The sequence below is a fragment of the Salvelinus fontinalis genome, chromosome 26, assembly GCF_029448725.1.
Source record: "Salvelinus fontinalis isolate EN_2023a chromosome 26, ASM2944872v1, whole genome shotgun sequence".
In the NCBI taxonomy this organism is placed as follows: Eukaryota; Metazoa; Chordata; class Actinopteri; order Salmoniformes; family Salmonidae; genus Salvelinus; species Salvelinus fontinalis.
In genome coordinates, this window is record NC_074690.1 from 2,840,482 (window position 1) to 2,865,358 (window position 24,877).

A 24,877-nucleotide genomic window follows, 5' to 3' on the forward strand; every position below is an offset into this window, starting at 1 on the left:
TCCCCCTCCTCCCCAACTACACTCCCCCCTCCTCACCAACTGCACTCCCCCTCCTCACCAACTACACTCCCCCCTCCTCACCAACTACACTCCCCCTCTTCACCAACTACACTCCCCCTCCTCACCAACTACACTCCCCCTCCTCCCCAACTACACTCCCCCTCCTCACCAACTACACCCCCCTCCTCCCCAACTACACTCCCCCTCCTCACCAACTACACTCCCCCTCCTCCCCAACTACACTCCCCCTCCTCACCAACTACACTCCCCCTCCTCCCCAACTACACTCCCCCTTCTCACCAACTACACTCCCCCTCCTCACCAACTACACTCCTTCTCACCAACTACACTCCTTCTCACCAACTACACTCCCCCTCCTCACCAACTACACTCCCCCTCCTCACCAACTACACTCCCCCTCCTCACCAACTACACTCCCCCCTCGTCACCAACTTCTCTCCCCCCTCGTCCCAAACTACACTCCTTCTCACCAACTATACTCTCCCCTCCTCACCAACTACACTCCCCCTCCTCCCCAACTACACTCCCCCTCCTCACCAACTACACTCCCCCTCCTCACCAACTACACTCCCCCTCCTCACCAACTACACTCCCCCTCCTCACCAACTACACTCCCCCTCCTCACCAACTACACTCCCCCCTCCTCACCAACTACACTCCCCCTCCTCACCAACTACACTCCCCCCTCCTCACCAACTACACTCCCCCTCCTCACCAACTACACTCCCCCTCCTCACCAACTACACTCCCCCCTCCTCCCCAACTACACTCCCCCTCCTCACCAACTACACCCCCCCTCCTCCCCAACTACACTCCCCCTCCTCACCAACTACACTCCCCCTCCTCCCCAACTACACTCCCCCTTCTCACCAACTACACTCCCCCTCCTCACCAACTACACTCCTTCTCACCAACTACACTCCTTCTCACCAACTACACTCCCCCTCCTCACCAACTACACTCCCCCTCCTCACCAACTACACTCCCCCTCCTCCCCAACTACACTCCCCCTTCTCACCAACTACACTCCCCCTCCTCACCAACTACACTCCTTCTCACCAACTACACTCCTTCTCACCAACTACACTCCCCCTCCTCACCAACTACACTCCCCCTCCTCACCAAATACACTCCCCCTCCTCACCAACTACACTCCCCCTTCTCACCAACTACACTCCCCCTCCTCACCAACTACACTCCTTCTCACCAACTACACTCCTTCTCACCAACTACACTCCCCCTCCTCACCAACTACACTCCCCCCTCGTCCCAAACTACACTCCTTCTCACCAAATATACTCTCCCCTCCTCACCAACTACACTCCCCCTCCTCCCCAACTACACTCCCCCTCCTCACCAACTACACTCCCCCTCCTCACCAACTACACTCCCCCTCCTCACCAACTACACTCCCCCTCCTCACCAACTACACTCCCCCTCCTCACCAACTACACTCCCCCTCCTCACCAACTACACTCCCCCTCCTCACTAACTACACTCCCCCCTCCTCACCAACTACACTCCCCCTCCTCACCAACTACACTCCCCCTCCTCACCAACTACACTCCCCCCTCCTCCCCAACTACACTCCCCCTCCTCACCAACTACACCCCCCCTCCTCCCCAACTACACCCTCCCTCCTCACCAACTACACTCCCCCTCCTCCCCAACTACACTCCCCCTTCTCACCAACTACACTCCCCCTCCTCACCAACTACACTCCTTCTCACCAACTACACTCCTTCTCACCAACTACACTCCCCCTCCTCACCAACTACACTCCCCCTCCTCACCAACTACACTCCCCCTCCTCACCAACTACACTCCCCCCTCGTCACCAACTTCTCTCCCCCCTCGTCCCAAACTACACTCCTTCTCACCAACTACACTCCTTCTCACCAACTACACTCCTTCTCACCAACTACACTCCTTCTCACCAACTACACTCCCCCTCCTCACCAACTACACTCCCTCCTCCTCCCCAACTACACTCCCCCTCCTCACCAACTGCACCCCCCCTCCTCCCCAACTACACTCCCCCTCCTCACCAACTACACTCCCCCCCTCCCCAACTACACTCCCCCTCCTCACCAACTACACCCCCCCTCCTCACCAACTACACTCCTTCTCACCAACTACACTCCTTCTCACCAACTACACTCCCCCTCCTCACCAACTACACTCCCCCTCCTCACCAACTACACTCCCCCTCCTCACCAACTACACTCCCCCCTCGTCACCAACTTCTCTCCCCCCTCGTCCCAAACTACACTCCTTCTCACCAACTACACTCTCCCCTCCTCACCAACTACACTCCCCCTCCTCACCAACTACACTCTCCCCTCCTCACCAACTACACTCCCCCTCCTCACCAACTACACTCCCCCTCCTCACCAACTACACTCCCCCTCCTCACCAACTACACTCCCCCTCCTCACCAACTACACTCCCCCTCCTCACCAACTACACTCCCCCTCCTCACCAACTACACTCCCCCTCCTCACCAACTACACTCCCCCCTCCTCCCCAACTACACTCCCCCTCCTCACCAACTACACTCCCCCTCCTCACCAACTACACTCCCCCTCCTCACCAACTACACTCCCCCTCACCAACTACACTCCCCCTCCTCACCAACTACACTCCCCCTCCTCACCAACTACACTCCCCCTCCTCACCAACTACACTCCCCCTCCTCACCAACTACACTCCCCCTCCTCACCAACTACACTCCCCCTCCTCACCAACTACACTCCCCCCTCCTCCCCAACTACACTCCCCTCCTCCTCAACTACACTCCCCCTCCTCCCCAACTACACTCCCCCTCCTCACCAACTACACTCCCCTTCCTCACCAACTACACTCCCCCTCCTCACCAACTACACTCCCCCTCCTCACCAACTACACTCCCCCTCCTCACCAACTACACTCCCCCTCCTCACCAACTACACTCCCCCTCCTCACCAACTACACTCCCCCTCCTCCCCAACTACACTCCTCCTCACCAACTTCACTCCCCCCTCGTCATCAACTTCTCTCCCCCCTCGTCCCAAACTACACTCCTTCTCACCAACTACACTCCCCCTTCTCACCAACTGTACTCCCCCCCCCCTCCTCGCCAACTTCTCTCCACCCTCGTTCCCAACTACACCTCCCACCTTCTCCCCACCTACACCTCCCCCGTCCATCCCAACTACACTCCCCCCACATCCAGTCCACATGTCTGACCATGCATATGAGAGGTCAAACATGTTACACAACGCACAGCATGGGTGAAATCACACGCAGTGAGGATGGATTGGAGAGAAGCCAGCCTCAGCCCAGGGCGGGGATAACCACACAGATAGACAGGGAGGAAGAGGAGGAATAGAAGGAGGAGGATTAGGAAGAGGACGACAAGGAGGAAGCAGCAGGCAGGTATGGAGGTGAGGAAGCCATCATCAATAACAGAGCTGTTCCCTCCCAATACTTTACTTCATGTATTTAGAAATAGGTTTTTCTTTGTCAAAGTCTTAATGATAAAGCAAGTTAAACGGTGAATCCTATAATACACTCAGCAGAAATGGATATAGTGGTAAAAGAAGACGTGTCTCACCTAAGATAGCAGTTGGCACAAAGGGATCTGTTCATAACCCCAAAACCAGTGCAGAAGTTGGAGGAAGAAGAAGAGGAGGAGAGTAAATAGCAGTAAATAAAAGCATGCAAGAAAAGAGGAGAGCTAAATACCAGAGCAAAGTGAATGTGATTGTAGATAGAGAATGGGAGGAGGAAGAGGAGGAAGAAGAAGAAGAGGAAGAAGAAGAAGGAGGAAGAAGAGGAAGATGAAGAAGAGGAGGAATAGGAAGAAGATGAAGAGGAAGAAGAGGAGGAAGAAGAAGAAGACGAGGAAGAAGATGAGGAGGAGGAAGAAGAAAAGGAAGAGGAAGAAGAAGACGAGGAAGAAGAGGAGGAAGATGAGGAAGAAGAGGAGGAAGAAGATGAGGAAGAAGAAGAGGAAGATGAAGAAGAGGAGGAATAGGAAGAAGATGAAGAGGAAGAAGAGGAGGAAGAGGAGGAGAGAAGGACAAAACAATACAGTCTTACAGCAAGAGACAGAAGATCTGCTAAACACAGAGAGATAGAAGACCAAACACACGTTGAACAGTAGATAAGGCTAGAAATAAAGTACATTCACACACACACAACGTTTGTTATCATTAATGGCATAGACTTTCGATTCATTTCAATCAATCAAAAACACATTATTGATGCAACAAACACACACGGGACTAAAGCTAAACTTAAGTTAGCTATCATTTCCCAAATGATCACAACTCTCCGCTGTGATCATAGTATGGCAGAATGGTGAGGACCAGAGGTGGAGTAAAGGTGTGTTTACCTGGGTAGTAGGACTTGAGAAGCGTTGTGCTGAGAGTATTAGACTTATTCAGGGTGAAGGAGGAGGGGGAAGATGCAGCTAGAGACAGAAAACATACTATCAATATACAATCTGAACATATCATAGGATCAGAACATATCATAGGACCAGAACATATCATAGGACCAGAACATATCATAGGACCAGAACATATTATAGGACCAGAACATATCATAGGACCAGAACATATCATAGGATCAGAACATATCATAGGACCAGAACATATCATAGGACCAGAACATATCATAGGACCAGAACATATCATAGGACCAGAACATATCATAGGACCAGAACATATCATAGGATCAGAACATATCATAGGACCAGAACATATCATAGGACCAGAACATATCATAGGACCAGAACATATCATAGGACCAGAACATATCATAGGAAGAGAACATAGGAACAGAACATATCATAGGACCAGAACATATCATAGAACCAGAACATATCATAGGATCAGAACATATCATAGAACCAGAACATATCATAGAACCAGAACATATCATAGAACCATAACATATCATAGGAACAGAACATAGGAACAGAACATATCATAGGACCAGAACATATCATAGGATCAGAACATATCATAGGATCAGAACATAGGACCAGAACATATCATAGGAACAGAACATAGGACCAGAACATATCATAGAACCAGAACATAGGACCAGAACATATCATAGAACCAGAACATATCATAGGAACAGAACATATCATAGGAACATATCATAGAATCAGAACTTATCATAGGATCAGAACATATCATAGGACCAGAACATATCATAGGACCAGAACATATCATAGGACCAGAACATATCATAGAACCAGAACATATCATAGAACCAGAACATATTATAGAACCAGAACATATCATAGAACCAGAACATATCATAGAACCAGAACATATCATAGAACCAGAACATATCATAGGACCAGAACATATCATAGGACCAGAACATATCATAGGACCAGAACATATCATAGAACCAGAACATATCATAGGACCAGAACATATCATAGGATCAGAACATATCATAGGACCAGAACATATCATAGGATCAGAACATATCATAGAACCAGAACATATCATAGAACCAGAACATATTATAGAACCAGAACATATTATAGAACCAGAACATATCATAGGACCAGAACATATCATAGGACCAGAACATAAATAATTTGAATCATCAGATAAGCAGATTCATAACACAATACATAGTAATATATAGTAATACATGTAATATATTTAGTTTGTCAGTGCTGAACACTAGGTAGTGGAAGTCAAAGAGCCATACAACAATACGGTTAGAGTTTTGGACATGTCTCTTGACCATGTCATCTAGGACCAACACCATCTAGGACCAACACCATCTAGGACCAACGCCATCTAGGACCAACACCATGTCATCTAGGACCAACGCCATCTAGGACCAACACCATCTAGGACCAACACCATCTAGGACCAACGCCATCTAGGACCAACACCATCTAAGACCAACACCATCTAGGACCAACACCACCTAGGACCAACACCATCTAGGACCAACACCATCTAGGACCAACACCATCTAGGACCAACACCATGTCACCTAGGACCAACACCATCTAGGACCAACACCATCTAGGACCAACACCATCTAGGACCAACACCATGTCATCTAGGACTAATGCCATCTAGGACCAACGCCATCTAGGACCAACACCATCTAGGACCAACACCATCTGGGACCAACACCATCTAGGACCAACACCATCTAGGACCAACACCATCTAGGACCAACACCATCTAGGACCAACACCATCTAGGACCAACACCATCTAGGACCAACGCCATCTAGGACCAACGCCATCTAGGACCAACACCATCTAGGACCAACACCATCTAGGACCAACACCATCTAGGACCAACACCATCTAGGACCAACACCATCTAGGACCAACGCCATCTAGGACCAACGCCATCTAGGACCAACACCATCTAGGACCAACACCATCTAGGACCAACACCATCTAGGACCAACACCATGTAGGACCAACACCATCTAGGACCAACGCCATCTAGGACCAACACCATCTAGGACCAACAGCATCTAGGACCAACACCATCTATGACCAACAACATCTGGGACCAACACCATCTGGGACCAACACCATCTAGGACCAACACCATCTAGGACCAACACCATCTAGGACCAACACCATCTGGGACCAACACCATCTAGGACCAACACCATCTAGGACCAACACCATCTAGGACCAACACCATCTGGGACCAACACCATGTCATCTAGGACCAACACCATCTAGGACCAACACCATCTAGGACCAACACCATCTAGGAATAACACCATCTAGGACCAACACCATCTAGGACCAACACCATCTAGAACCAACACCATGTCATCTAGGACCAACACCATCTAGGACCAACACCATCTAGGACCAACACCATCTAGGACCAACGCCATCTAGGACCTACACCATCTAGGACCAACACCATCTAGGACCAACACCACCTAGGACCAACACCATCTAGGAACAAAACCATCTAGGACCAACACCATCTAGGACCAATACCATCTAGGACCAACACCATCTAGGACCAACACCATCTAGGACCAACACCATCTAGGACCAACACCATCTAGGACCAACACCATCTAGGACAAACGCCATCTAGGACCAACGCCATCTAGGACCAACGCCATCTAGTACCAGCACCATCTAGGACCAACACCATCTAGGACCAAGACCATCTAGGGTCCAACACCATCTAGGACCAACACCATCTAGGACCAACAAAATCTAGGACCAACACCATGTCATCTAGGACCAACACCATCTAGGACCAACACCATCTAGGACCAACACCATCTAGGACCAACGTCATCTAGGACCAACGTCATCTAGGACCAACACCACCTAGGACCAACGCCATCTAGGACCAACACCATCTAGGACCAACGCCATCTAGGACCAACGCCATCTAGGACCAACGCCATCTAGGACCAACACAATCCAGGACCAACACCATCTAGGACCAACACCATCTAGGACCAACACCATCTAGGACCAACACCATCTAGGACCAACACCATCTAGGACCAACGCCATCTAGGACCAACACCATCTAGGACCAACACCATCTAGGACCAACACCATCTAGGACCAACACCATGTCATCTAGGACTAACACCATCTAGGACCAACACCATCTAGGACCAACACCATCTAGGACCAACACCATCTAGGACCAACACCATCTAGGACCAACGCCATCTATGACCAACACCCTCTAGGACCAACGCCACCTAGGACCAACACCATCTAGGACCAACGCCATCTAGAACCAACACCATCTAGGACCAACACCACCTAGGACCAACACCATCTAGGACCAACACCATCTAGGACCAACACCATCTAGGACCAACACCATGTCATCTAGGACCAACACCATCTAGGACCAACACCATCTAGGACCAACACCATCTAGGACCAACAACATCTAGGACCAACACCACCTAGGACCAACACCATCTAGGACCAACACCATCTAGGACCAACACCATCTAGGACCAACACCATGTCATCTAGGACCAACGCCATCTAGGACCAACACCATGTCATCTAGGACCAACACCATCTAGGACCAACACCATCTAGGACCAACACCATGTCACCTAGGACCAACACCATCTAGGACCAACACCATCTAGGACCAACACCATCTAGGACCAACACCATCTAGGACCAACACCATGTCATCTAGGAATAACACCATCTAGGACCAACACCATCTAGGACCAACACCATCTAGGACCAACACCATCTAGGACCAACACCATCTAGGACCAACACCATCTAGGACCAACACCATCTAGGACCAACACCATCTAGGACCAACACCATCTAGGACCAACGCAATCTAGGACCAACACCATCTAGGACCAACACCATCAAGGACCAACACCACCTAGGACCAACACCATCTAGGACCAACACCATCTAGGACCAACACCATCTAGGACCAATACCATCTAGGACCAACACCATCTAGGACCAACACCATCTAGGACCAACACCATCTAGGACCAACGCCATCTAGGACCAACGCCATCTAGGACCAACGCCATCTAGGACCAACACCATCTAGTACCAACACCATCTAGTACCAACACCATCTAGGACCAACACCATCTAGGACCAACACCATCTAGGGTCCAACACCATCTAGGACCAACACCATCTAGGACCAACACCATGTCATCTAGGACCAACACCATCTAGGACCAACACCATCTAGGACCAACACCATCTAGGACCAACGTCATCTAGGACCAACACCACCTAGGACCAACGCCATCTAGGACCAACACCATCTAGGACCAACGCCATCTAGGACCAACACCATCTAGGACCAACGCCATCTTGGACCAACACCACCTAGGACCAACACCATCTAGGACCAACACCATCTAGGACCAACACCATCTAGGACCAACACCATCTAGGACCAACGCCATCTAGACCCAACACCATCTAGGACCAACACCATCTAGGACCAACACCATCTAGGACCAACACCATGTCATCTAGGACTAACACCATCTAGGACCAACACCATCTAGGACCAACACCATCTAGGACCAACACCATCTAGGACCAACACCATCTAGGACCAACACCATCTAGGACCAACACCATCTAGGACCAACGCCATCTATGACCAACACCCTCTAGGACCAACACCATCTAGGACCAACACCATCTAGGACCAACACCATCTAGGACGAACACCATGTCATCTAGGACCAACGCCATCTAGGACCAACACCATGTCATCTAGGACCAACACCATCTAGGACCAACACCATCTAGGACCAACACCATGTCACCTAGGACCAACACCATCTAGGACCAACACCATCTAGGACCAACACCATCTAGGACCAACACCATCTAGGACCAACACCGTGTCATCTAGGACTAACGCCATCTAGGACCAACGCCATCTAGGACCAACACCATCTGGGACCAACAACATCTGGGACCAACACCATCTAGGACTAACACCATCTAGGACCAACACCATCTAGGACCAACACCATCTAGGACCAACACCATCTAGGACCAACACCATCTAGGACCAACGCCATCTAGGACCAACGCCATCTAGGACCAACGCCATCTAGGACCAACGTCATCTAGGACCAACACCATCTAGGACCAACACCATCTAGGACCAACACCATCTAGGACCAACACCCTCTAGGACCAACACCATCTGGGACCAACACCAACTAGGACTAACACCATCTAGGACCAACACCATCTAGGACCAACACCATCTAGGACCAACACCATCTAGGACCAACGCCATCTAGGACCAACGCCATCTAGGACCAACGCCATCTAGGACCAACACCATCTAGGACCAACGCCATCTAGGACCAACACCATCTAGGACCAACACCATCTAGGACCAACACCATCTGGGACCAACACCATGTCATCTAGGACCAACACCATCTAGGACCAACACCATCTAGGACCAACACCATCTAGGAATAACACCATCTAGGACCAACACCATCTAGGACCAACACCATCTAGGACCAACACCATCTAGGACCAACACCATCTAGGACCAACACCATGTCATCTAGGACCAACACCATCTAGGACCAACGCCATCTAGGACCAACGCCATCTAGGACCAACACCATCTAGGACCAACGCCATCTAGGACCAACACCACCTAGGACCAACACCATCTAGGACCAACACCATCTAGGACCAATACCATCTAGGACCAACACCATCTAGGACCAACACCATCTAGGACCAACACCATCTAGGACCAACACCATCTAGGACCAACACCATCTAGGACCAACACCATCTAGGACCAACGCCATCTAGGACCAACGCAATCTAGGACCAACGCCATCTAGGACCAACACCATCTAGGACCAACACCATCTAGGACCAACACCATCTAGGGTCCAACACCATCTAGGACCAACACCATCTAGGACCAACAAAATCTAGGACCAACACCATGTCATCTAGGACCAACACCATCTAGGACCAACACCATCTAGGACCAACACCATCTAGGACCAACACCATCTAGGACCAACGTCATCTAGGACCAACACCACCTAGGACCAACGCCATCTAGGACCAACACCATCTAGGACCAACGCCATCTAGGACCAACGCCATCTAGGACCAACGCCATCTAGGACCAACACCATCTAGGACCAACACCATCTAGGACCAACACCATCTAGGACCAACACCATCTAGGACCAACACCATCTAGGACCAACACCATCTAGGACCAACGCCATCTAGGACCAACGACATCTAGGACCAACACCATCTAGGACCAACACCATCTAGGACCAACACCATCTAGGACCAACACCATGTCATCTAGGACTAACACCATCTAGGACCAACACCATCTAGGACCAACACCATCTAGGACCAACACCATCTAGGACCAACACCATCTAGGACCAACGCCATCTAGGACCAACGCCATCTAGGACCAACGCCATCTAGGACCAACGCCATCTAGGACCAACACCATCTAGGACCAACACCATCTGGGACCAACACCATCTGGGACCACCACCATCTAGGACTAACACCATCTAGGACCAACACCATCTAGGACCAACACCATCTAGGACCAACACCATCTAGGACCAACGCCATCTAGGACCAACGCCATCTAGGACCAACGCCATCTAGGACCAACACCATCTAGGACCAACGCCATCTAGGACCAACACCATCTAGGACTAACACCATCTAGGACCAACACCATCTAGGACCAACGCCATCTAGGACCAACACCATCTAGGACCAACACCATCTAGGACCAACACCATCTGGGACCAACACCATGTCATCTAGGACCAACACCATCTAGGACCAACACCATCTAGGACCAACACCATCTAGGAATAACACCATCTAGGACCAACACCATCTAGGACCAACACCATCTAGGACCAACACCATCTAGGACCAACACCATCTAGGACCAACACCATCTAGGACCAACACCATGTCATCTAGGACCAACACCATCTAGGACCAACACCATCTAGGACCAACGCCATCTAGGACCAACACCATCTAGGACCAACACCATCTAGGACCAACACCATCTAGGACCAACACCACCTCGGACCAACACCATCTAGGACCAACACCATCTAGGACCAACACCATCTAGGACCAATACCATCTAGGACCAACACCATCTAGGACCAACACCATCTAGGACCAACACCATCTAGGACCAACACCATCTAGGACCAACACCATCTAGGACCAACGCCATCTAGGACCAACGCCATCTAGGACCAACACCATCTAGTACCAACACCATCTAGGTCCAACACCATCTAGGACCAACACCATCTAGGGTCCAACACCATCTAGGACCAACACCACCTAGGACCAACGCCATCTAGGACCAACGCCATCTAGGACCAACACCATCTAGGACCAACACCATCTAGGACCAACACCATCTAGGACCAACACCATCTAGGACCAACACCATCTAGGACCAACGCCATCTAGGACCAACGCCATCTAGGACCAACACCATCTAGGACCAACACCATCTAGGACCAACACCATCTAGGACCAACACCATGTCATCTAGGACTAACACCATCTAGGACCAACACCATCTAGGACCAACACCATCTAGGACCAACACCATCTAGGACCAACACCATCTAGGACCAACGCCATCTAGGACCAACGCCATCTAGGACCAACGCCATCTAGGACCAACGCCATCTAGGACCAACACCATCTAGGACCAACACCATCTGGGACCAACACCATCTGGGACCACCACCATCTAGGACTAACACCATCTAGGACCAACACCATCTAGGACCAACACCATCTAGGACCAACACCATCTAGGACCAACGCCATCTAGGACCAACGCCATCTAGGACCAACGCCATCTAGGACCAACACCATCTAGGACCAACGCCATCTAGGACCAACACCATCTAGGACCAACACCATCTAGGACCAACACCATCTAGGACCAACGCCATCTAGGACCAACACCATCTAGGACCAACACCATCTAGGACCAACACCATCTGGGACCAACACCATGTCATCTAGGACCAACACCATCTAGGACCAACACCATCTAGGACCAACACCATCTAGGAATAACACCATCTAGGACCAACACCATCTAGGACCAACACCATCTAGGACCAACACCATCTAGGACCAACACCATCTAGGACCAACACCATCTAGGACCAACACCATGTCATCTAGGACCAACACCATCTAGGACCAACACCATCTAGGACCAACGCCATCTAGGACCAACACCATCTAGGACCAACACCATCTAGGACCAACACCATCTAGGACCAACACCACCTCGGACCAACACCATCTAGGACCAACACCATCTAGGACCAACACCATCTAGGACCAATACCATCTAGGACCAACACCATCTAGGACCAACACCATCTAGGACCAACACCATCTAGGACCAACACCATCTAGGACCAACACCATCTAGGACCAACGCCATCTAGGACCAACGCCATCTAGGACCAACACCATCTAGTACCAACACCATCTAGGACCAACACCATCTAGGACCAACACCATCTAGGGTCCAACACCATCTAGGACCAACACCATCTAGGACCAACAAAATCTAGGACCAACACCATGTCATCTAGGACCAACACCATCTAGGACCAACACCATCTAGGACCAACACCATCTAGGACCAACGTCATCTAGGACCAACACCACCTAGGACCAACGCCACCTAGGACCAACACCATCTAGGACCAACGCCATCTAGGACCAACACCATCTAGGACCAACGCCATCTAGGACCAACACCACCTAGGACCAACACCATCTAGGACCAACACCATCTAGGACCAACACCATCTAGGACCAACGCCATCTAGGACCAACACCATCTAGGACCAACACCATCTAGGACCAACACAATCTAGGACCAACACCATGTCATCTAGGACTAACACCATCTAGGACCAACACCATCTAGGACCAACACCATCTAGGACCAACACCATCTAGGACCAACACCATCTAGGACCAACACCATCTAGGACCAACGCCATCTATGACCAACACCCTCTAGGACCAACACCATCTAGGACCAACACCATCTAGGACCAACACCATCTAGGACCAACACCATGTCATCTAGGACCAACACCATCTAGGACCAACACCATCTAGGACCAACACCATCTAGGACCAACACCACCTAGGACCAACACCATCTAGGACCAACACCATCTAGGACCAACACCATCTAGGACAAACACCATGTCATCTAGGACCAACGCCATCTAGGACCAACACCATGTCATCTAGGACCAACACCATCTAGGACCAACACCATCTAGGACCAACACCATGTCACCTAGGACCAACACCATCTAGGACCAACACCATCTAGGACCAACACCATCTAGGACCAACACCATCTAGGACCAACACCATGTCATCTAGGACTAACGCCATCTAGGACCAACGCCATCTAGGACCAACACCATCTAGGACCAACACCATCTGGGACCAACACCATCTAGGACTAACACCATCTAGGACCAACACCATCTAGGACCAACACCATCTAGGACCAACACCATCTAGGACCAACGCCATCTAGGACCAACGTCATCTAGGACCAACACCATCTAGGACCAACACCATCTAGGACCAACACCCTCTAGGACCAACACCATCTGGGACCAACACCAACTAGGACTAACACCATCTAGGACCAACACCATCTAGGACCAACACCATCTAGGACCAACACCATCTAGGACCAACACCATCTAGGACCAACGCCATCTAGGACCAACGCCATCTAGGACCAACACCATCTAGGACCAACGCCATCTAGGACCAACACCATCTAGGACCAACACCATCTAGGACCAACACCATCTGGGACCAACACCATGTCATCTAGGACCAACACCATCTAGGACCAACACCATCTAGGACCAACACCATCTAGGAATAACACCATCTAGGACCAACACCATCTAGGACCAACACCATCTAGGACCAACACCATCTAGGACCAACACCATGTCATCTAGGACCAACACCATCTAGGACCAACACCATCTAGGACCAACGCCATCTAGGACCAACGCCATCTAGGACCAACGCCATCTAGGACCAACACCACCTAGGACCAACACCATCTAGGACCAACACCATCTAGGACCAATACCATCTAGGACCAACACCATCTAGGACCAACACCATCTAGGACCAACACCATCTAGGACCAACACCATCTAGGACCAACGCCATCTAGGACCAACGCCATCTAGGACCAACGCCATCTAGGACCAACGCCATCTAGGACCAACACCATCTAGTACCAACACCATCTAGGACCAACACCATCTAGGACCAACACCATCTAGGGTCCAACACCATCTAGGACCAACACCATCTAGGACCAACAAAATCTAGGACCAACACCATGTCATCTAGGACCAACACCATCTAGGACCAACACCATCTAGGACCAACACCATCTAGGACCAACACCATCTAGGACCAACGTCATCCAAGACCAACACCACCTAGGACCAACGCCATCTAGGACCAACACCATCTAGGACCAACGCCATCTAGGACCAACACCATCTAGGACCAACGCCATCTAGGACCAACACCATCTAGGACCAACACCATCTAGGACCAACACCATCTAGGACCAACACCATCTAGGACCAACACCATCTAGGACCAACGCCATCTAGGACCAACGCCATCTAGGACCAACACCATCTAGGACCAACACCATCTAGGACCAACACCATCTAGGACCAACACCATCTAGGACCAACACCATCTAGGACCAACACCATCTAGGACCAACACCATCTAGGACCAACACCATCTAGGACCAACACCATCTAGGAACAACGCCATCAATGACCAACACCCTCTAGGACCAACACCACCTAGGACCAACACCACCTAGGACCAACACCATCTAGGACCAACGCCATCTAGAACCAACACCATCTAGGACCAACACCACCTAGGACCAACACCATCTAGGACCAACACCATCTAGGACCAACACCATCTAGGACCAACACCATCTAGGACCAACACCATCTAGGACCAACGCCACCTAGGACCAACACCATGTCATCTAGGACCAACACCACCTAGGACCAACACCATGTCATCTAGGACCAACACCACCTAGGACCAACACCATGTCATCTAGGACCAACGCCATCTAGGACCAACGCCACCTAGGACCAACGCCATCTAGGACCAACGCCACCTAGGACCAACGCCACCTAGGACCAACGCCACCTAGGACCAACGCCATCTAGTACCAACGCAATCTAGGATCAACGCCATCTAGGAACAACGCCATCTAGGACCAACACCATCTAGGACCAACACCATCTAGGACCAACACCATCTAGGACCAACACCATGTCATCTAGGACCAACACCATCTAGGACCAACACCATCTAGGACCAACACCATCTAGGACCAACACCATCTGGGACCAACACCATGTCATCTAGGACCAACACCATCTAGGACCAACACCATCTAGGACCAACACCATCTAGGAATAACACCATCTAGGACCAACACCATCTAGGACCAACACCATCTAGGACCAACACCATGTCATCTAGGACCAACACCATCTAGGACCAACACCATCTAGGACCAACGCCATCTAGGACCAACACCATCTAGGACCAACGCCATCTAGGACCAACACCACCTAGGACCAACACCATCTAGGACCAACACCATCTAGGACCAATACCATCTAGGACCAACACCATCTAGGACCAACACCATCTAGGACCAACACCATCTAGGACCAACACCATCTAGGACCAACGTCATCCAAGACCAACACCACCTAGGACCAACGCCATCTAGGACCAACACCATCTAGGACCAACGCCATCTAGGACCAACACCATCTAGGACCAACACCATCTAGGACCAACAAAATCTAGGACCAACACCATGTCATCTAGGACCAACACCATCTAGGACCAACACCATCTAGGACCAACACCATCTAGGACCAACACCATCTAGGACCAACGTCATCCAAGACCAACACCACCTAGGACCAACAAAATCTAGGACCAACACCATGTCATCTAGGACCAACACCATCTAGGACCAACACCATCTAGGACCAACACCATCTAGGACCAACACCATCTAGGACCAACGTCATCCAAGACCAACACCACCTAGGACCAACGCCATCTAGGACCAACACCATCTAGGACCAACGCCATCTAGGACCAACACCATCTAGGACCAACGCCATCTAGGACCAACACCATCTAGGACCAACACCATCTAGGACCAACACCATCTAGGACTAACACCATCTAGGACCAACACCATCTAGGACCAACACCATCTAGGACCAACACCATCTAGGACCAACGCCATCTAGGACCAACACCATCTAGGACCAACACCATCTAGGACCAACACCATGTCATCTAGGACTAACACCATCTAGGACCAACACCATCTAGGACCAACACCATCTAGGACCAACACCATCTAGGACCAACACCATCTAGGACCAACACCATCTAGGACCAACGCCATCAATGACCAACACCCTCTAGGACCAACACCACCTAGGACCAACACCATCTAGGACCAATACCATCTAGGACCAACACCATCTAGGACCAACACCATCTAGGACCAACACCATCTAGGACCAACACCATCTAGGACCAACACCATCTAGGACCAACGCCATCTAGGACCAACGCCATCTAGGACCAACACCATCTAGTACCAACACCATCTAGGACCAACACCATCTAGGACCAACACCATCTAGGGTCCAACACCATCTAGGACCAACACCATCTAGGACCAACAAAATCTAGGACCAACACCATGTCATCTAGGACCAACACCATCTAGGACCAACACCATCTAGGACCAACACCATCTAGGACCAACGTCATCTAGGACCAACACCACCTAGGACCAACGCCACCTAGGACCAACACCATCTAGGACCAACGCCATCTAGGACCAACACCATCTAGGACCAACGCCATCTAGGACCAACACCACCTAGGACCAACACCATCTAGGACCAACACCATCTAGGACCAACACCATCTAGGACCAACGCCATCTAGGACCAACACCATCTAGGACCAACACCATCTAGGACCAACACAATCTAGGACCAACACCATGTCATCTAGGACTAACACCATCTAGGACCAACACCATCTAGGACCAACACCATCTAGGACCAACACCATCTAGGACCAACACCATCTAGGACCAACACCATCTAGGACCAACGCCATCTATGACCAACACCCTCTAGGACCAACACCATCTAGGACCAACACCATCTAGGACCAACACCATCTAGGACCAACACCATGTCATCTAGGAGCAACACCATCTAGGACCAACACCATCTAGGACCAACACCATCTAGGACCAACACCACCTAGGACCAACACCATCTAGGACCAACACCATCTAGGACCAACACCATCTAGGACAAACACCATGTCATCTAGGACCAACGCCATCTAGGACCAACACCATGTCATCTAGGACCAACACCATCTAGGACCAACACCATCTAGGACCAACACCATGTCACCTAGGACCAACACCATCTAGGACCAACACCATCTAGGACCAACACCATCTAGGACCAACACCATCTAGGACCAACACCATGTCATCTAGGACTAACGCCATCTAGGACCAACGCCATCTAGGACCAACACCATCTAGGACCAACACCATCTGGGACCAACACCATCTAGGACTAACACCATCTAGGACCAACACCATCTAGGACCAACACCATCTAGGACCAACACCATCTAGGACCAACGCCATCTAGGACCAACGTCATCTAGGACCAACACCATCTAGGACCAACACCATCTAGGACCAACACCCTCTAGGACCAACACCATCTGGGACCAACACCAACTAGGACTAACACCATCTAGGACCAACACCATCTAGGACCAACACCATCTAGGACCAACACCATCTAGGACCAACACCATCTAGGACCAACGCCATCTAGGACCAACGCCATCTAGGACCAACACCATCTAGGACCAACGCCATCTAGGACCAACACCATCTAGGACCAACACCATCTAGGACCAACACCATCTGGGACCAACACCATGTCATCTAGGACCAACACCATCTAGGACCAAAACCATCTAGGACCAACACCATCTAGGAATAACACCATCTAGGACCAACACCATCTAGGACCAACACCATCTAGGACCAACACCATCTAGGACCAACACCATGTCATCTAGGACCAACACCATCTAGGACCAACACCATCTAGGACCAACGCCATCTAGGACCAACGCCATCTAGGACCAACGCCATCTAGGACCAACACCACCTAGGACCAACACCATCTAGGACCAACACCATCTAGGACCAATACCATCTAGGACCAACACCATCTAGGACCAACACCATCTAGGACCAACACCATCTAGGACCAACACCATCTAGGACCAACGCCATCTAGGACCAACGCCATCTAGGACCAACGCCATCTAGGACCAACGCCATCTAGGACCAACACCATCTAGTACCAACACCATCTAGGACCAACACCATCTAGGACCAACACCATCTAGGGTCCAACACCATCTAGGACCAACACCATCTAGGACCAACAAAATCTAGGACCAACACCATGTCATCTAGGACCAACACCATCTAGGACCAACACCATCTAGGACCAACACCATCTAGGACCAACACCATCTAGGACCAACGTCATCCAAGACCAACACCACCTAGGACCAACGCCATCTAGGACCAACGCCATCTAGGACCAACGCCATCTAGGACCAACGCCATCTAGGACCAACGCCATCTAGGACCAACACCATCTAGGACCAACACCATCTAGGACCAACACCATCTAGGACCAACGCCATCTAGGACCAACGCCATCTAGGACCAACACCATCTAGGACCAACACCATCTAGGACCAACACCATCTAGGACCAACACCATCTAGGACCAACACCATCTAGGACCAACACCATCTAGGACCAACACCATCTAGGACCAACACCATCTAGGACCAACACCATCTAGGAACAACGCCATCAATGACCAACACCCTCTAGGACCAACACCACCTAGGACCAACACCACCTAGGACCAACACCATCTAGGACCAACGCCATCTAGAACCAACACCATCTAGGACCAACACCACCTAGGACCAACACCATCTAGGACCAACACCATCTAGGACCAACACCATCTAGGACCAACACCATCTAGGACCAACACCATCTAGGACCAACGCCACCTAGGACCAACACCATGTCATCTAGGACCAACACCATCTAGGACCAACACCATGTCATCTAGGACCAACACCACCTAGGACCAACACCATGTCATCTAGGACCAACGCCATCTAGGACCAACGCCACCTAGGACCAACGCCATCTAGGACCAACGCCACCTAGGACCAACGCCACCTAGGACCAACGCCACCTAGGACCAACGCCATCTAGTACCAACGCCATCTAGGATCAACGCCATCTAGGAACAACGCCATCTAGGACCAACACCATCTAGGACCAACACCATCTAGGACCAACACCATCTAGGACCAACACCATGTCATCTAGGACCAACACCATCTAGGACCAACACCATCTAGGACCAACACCATCTAGGACCAACACCATCTGGGACCAACACCATGTCATCTAGGACCAACACCATCTAGGACCAACACCATCTAGGACCAACACCATCTAGGAATAACACCATCTAGGACCAACACCATCTAGGACCAACACCATCTAGGACCAACACCATGTCATCTAGGACCAACACCATCTAGGACCAACACCATCTAGGACCAACGCCATCTAGGACCAACACCATCTAGGACCAACGCCATCTAGGACCAACACCACCTAGGACCAACACCATCTAGGACCAACACCATCTAGGACCAATACCATCTAGGACCAACACCATCTAGGACCAACACCATCTAGGACCAACACCATCTAGGACCAACACCATCTAGGACCAACACCATCTAGGACCAACACCATCTAGGACCAACGCCATCTAGGACCAACGCCATCTAGGACCAACACCATCTAGTACCAACACCATCTAGGACCAACACCATCTAGGACCAACACCATCTAGGGTCCAACACCATCTAGGACCAACACCATCTAGGACCAACAAAATCTAGGACCAACACCATGTCATCTAGGACCAACACCATCTAGGACCAACACCATCTAGGACCAACACCATCTAGGACCAACACCATCTAGGACCAACGTCATCCAAGACCAACACCACCTAGGACCAACGCCATCTAGGACCAACACCATCTAGGACCAACGCCATCTAGGACCAACACCATCTAGGACCAACGCCATCTAGGACCAACACCATCTAGGACCAACACCATCTAGGACCAACACCATCTAGGACTAACACCATCTAGGACCAACACCATCTAGGACCAACACCATCTAGGACCAACACCATCTAGGACCAACGCCATCTAGGACCAACACCATCTAGGACCAACACCATCTAGGACCAACACCATCTAGGACCAACACCTTGTCATCTAGGACTAACACCATCTAGGACCAACACCATCTAGGACCAACACCATCTAGGACCAACACCATCTAGGACCAACACCATCTAGGACCAACACCATCTAGGACCAACGCCATCAATGACCAACACCCTCTAGGACCAACACCACCTAGGACCAACACCATCTAGGACCAACGCCATCTAGAACCAACACCATCTAGGACCAACACCACCTAGGACCAACACCATCTAGGACCAACACCATCTAGGACCAACACCATCTAGGACCAACACCATCTAGGACCAACACCATCTAGGACCAACGCCACCTAGGACCAACACCATGTCATCTAGGACCAACACCACCTAGGACCAACACCATGTCATCTAGGACCAACACCACCTAGGACCAACACCATGTCATCTAGGACCAACGCCATCTAGGACCAACGCCACCTAGGACCAACGCCATCTATGACCAACGCCACCTAGGACCAACGCCACCTAGGACCAACGCCACCTAGGACCAACGCCACCTAGGACCAACGCCATCTAGTACCAACGCCATCTAGGATCAACGCCATCTAGGATCAACGCCATCTAGGAACAACGCCATCTAGGACCAACACCATCTAGGACCAACACCATCTAGGACCAACACCATCTAGGACCAACACCATGTCATCTAGGACCAACACCATCTAGGACCAACACCATCTAGGACCAACACCATCTAGGACCAACACCATCTTGGACCAACACCACCTAGGACCAACACCATCTAGGACCAACACCATGTCATCTAGGACCAACACCATCTAGGACCAACACCATCTAGGACCAACACCACCTAGGACCAACACCATCTAGGACCAAAACCATCTAGGACCAACACCATGTCATCTAGGACCAACGCCATCTAGGACCAACACCATGTCATCTAGGACCAACACCATCTAGGACCAACGCCATCTAGGACCAACGCCATCTAGGACCAACACCATCTAGGACCAACGCCATCTAGGACCAACGCCATCTAGGACCAACACCATCTAGGACCAACACCATCTAGGACCAACACCATCTAGGACCAACGCCATCTAGGACCAACACCATCTAGGACCAACGCCATCTAGGACCAACACCATCTAGGACCAACACCATCTAGGACCAACACCATCTATGACCAACACCATCTAGGACCAACACCATCTAGGACCAACACCATCTAGGACCAACACCATCTCGGACCAACGCCATCTAGGACCAACGCCATCTAGGACCAACACCATCTAGGACCAACACCATCTAGGACCAACACCACCTAGGACCAACACCATCTAGGACCAACACCATCTAGGACCAACACCATCTAGGACCAACACCATCTAGGACCAACACCACCTAGGACCAACACCATCTAGGACCAACACCATCTAGGACCAACACCATCTAGGACCAACACCACCTAGGACCAACACCATCTAGGACCAACACCACCTAGGACCAACACCATGTCATCTAGGACCAACACCATCTAGGACCAACACCATCTAGGACCAACACCATCTATGACCAACACCATCTAGGACCAAACCATCTAGGACCAACGCCATCTAGGACCAACACCATCTGGGGCCAACACCATGTAGGACCAACACCCTCTCATCTACAGTGGTTGCTCAATTAAAGGTTTTGGGATTATGCTGCGGGACTTAGAGGTAATTTGTGGTTTAGTACGGTACCCTGCATCACTGCTTCACTGCTCCAGACCACCACAAGGGGGAGTTGGAGCACTGATTATGCTTACTGGAAAATACTATTTCAAAATGAATGGAAGAAGCAAGTGGAAGGGGGAAAAGACATCCTTCAGAGGTCAAGACAGCGCTGCTCTGAGACAAGCATGGGGACTGGTCTTGATAAATCAATGAGATTTTTATTTTCACTGAATCTCTGTTTGGGTATTGGTTAGACTACAATTAGGGTGCGGAAATGTTTGGATAATTGTGCTCTTACTGTAGTACTGTAGCCTACTCCCTACCCTTCATGTTGTACTGCATCATTATGGGCTATTAACAGGTCAATAGATACTTAGTGCAAGGCAATTGATCAGCATGAACAACTTTGCAGCTGGGGCCTCTCACGTGGCGCAGTGGTCTAAAACACTGCATCGCGTTGCTACAGATGCTGGTTCGATACCCGTGCCAACGGCAACCGGGAGACTCATGAGGCGACGGTTAAACTCAAATATACTAATTGATTAAAAAAAAAATGACTTTATCATTTGGAACCTTTAACAAGTGGGAAAAGGAAGAAGTATTATAATTAACTCTGTTTTCACAAGCGTAGCAGGCTGTGATTTCTGCAAACAACATTTCTAGGACGGACTATTAGCAGGACAATAGACTTTTTCCTTTTATTCAGATTACAACTTTCGGTTACTTGAAAACACAATCATCTCCAAAATATCGTAATTTTTTTTTTAAACAAGGACTTGAAAATGAGATCGTGAACTCTACAAAACATTTTCAGTCCGAGAATGAGAATAGTAAATGACTGTAATTAATACATTCGTTCAATACACTGGAATACAAAATAAGCCATCCATCCACCCAAATTATGAGCCCGGAGCTGAGAGGATCACCAAAACTAAAGGTATTTTTGTTTCAGTGCATTTTCTTTAAAATAAACACCATGTCACACACCAGAGGACTGAGGTAAAGGGACGACTAACTTGTCTAACAACATTAGCATAAACAGATACTTATGACATCAATAGACGGTTAGACAAGGTAAAAAGGGGGCTCAGGATTTTGGACCCGGGGACATGGGGTGGGGAGGTGAACTTCTTAGAGGTCAATTTCAAGACAGTCACATTTTTTAACAGACAGTCAGTTAAGGTCAAAGCTTAAGTGTCTGTGCAGGGGCATAATTAACCTACCGAGCAGTGGAAGACGACTAATGGGAGAGAGGGGTAGAACGGGGTCTAAATGCGGATGGCCTGGGTCAGATTATATGGGGTCATGATCAGGCTCAAAAGGCCTAGCCCCAGACAAAGCTGTTAGAGACCGAGTTGGTAAAAGGTTTTAAGGATTAGGGTGAAGTGTTATTCAACAATAGCCAATGCAGTAGTCATTTATACAGTACAGAGTCATTCCACCAAATGGGTGGCTTTTGCATGCCTTTGATATTTTAAAGTAGAAATTGTCCACCAAAAACGGAGTTTTAAAAGCCTGTTACATTAAATTAAGTGCACTTTAATTAAGACCGCATGGATACATTTGCCAAGAGTGTGCAAAGCTGTCATCAAGGCAAAGGGTGGCTATTTGAATAATCTCAAATAGATTTTGATTTTGTTTAACACCTTTTTGGTTAGTACGTGATTCCATAGGTGTTATTTCATAGTTTTGATGTATTCACTATTATTCTACAATGTAGAAAATAGTAAAAACAAAAGAAAAACCCTTGAATGAGTAGGTCTTTTAAAACTTTTTAACCTGTATCTGTCCCACATTTTTTTTTGTTTTGTGAACGGAATTATAATTTTTATACGGATGAAACTCTAACTTTTTAAATATTTTTTCAAAAGAAACATTGAACATCTAATAGTCAAATCAAAATGTAAAAGCAGGTGAACTGGTTCTACTCTTTTTGGTCATTTTCG

At 49.7% G+C, this 24,877-nt stretch overlaps 1 protein-coding gene across 3 annotated transcripts in view; it reads right to left on the reverse strand.

The window, feature by feature from the left end:
• The window catches only part of LOC129823544 (receptor-type tyrosine-protein phosphatase mu-like), a 163,472-nt gene that overhangs the window by 85,893 nt on the left and 52,702 nt on the right, over positions 1-24,877 (reverse strand). For all 3 annotated transcript variants that reach the window (XM_055882346.1, XM_055882347.1, XM_055882348.1), the window contains 2 exons: positions 4,400-4,477; positions 3,617-3,643 (listed from right to left, as the gene is read on the reverse strand). In XM_055882346.1, the coding sequence (XP_055738321.1) occupies positions 3,617-3,643; positions 4,400-4,477 (105 nt within the window). The remainder of the gene's footprint in view (positions 1-3,616; positions 3,644-4,399; positions 4,478-24,877) is intronic.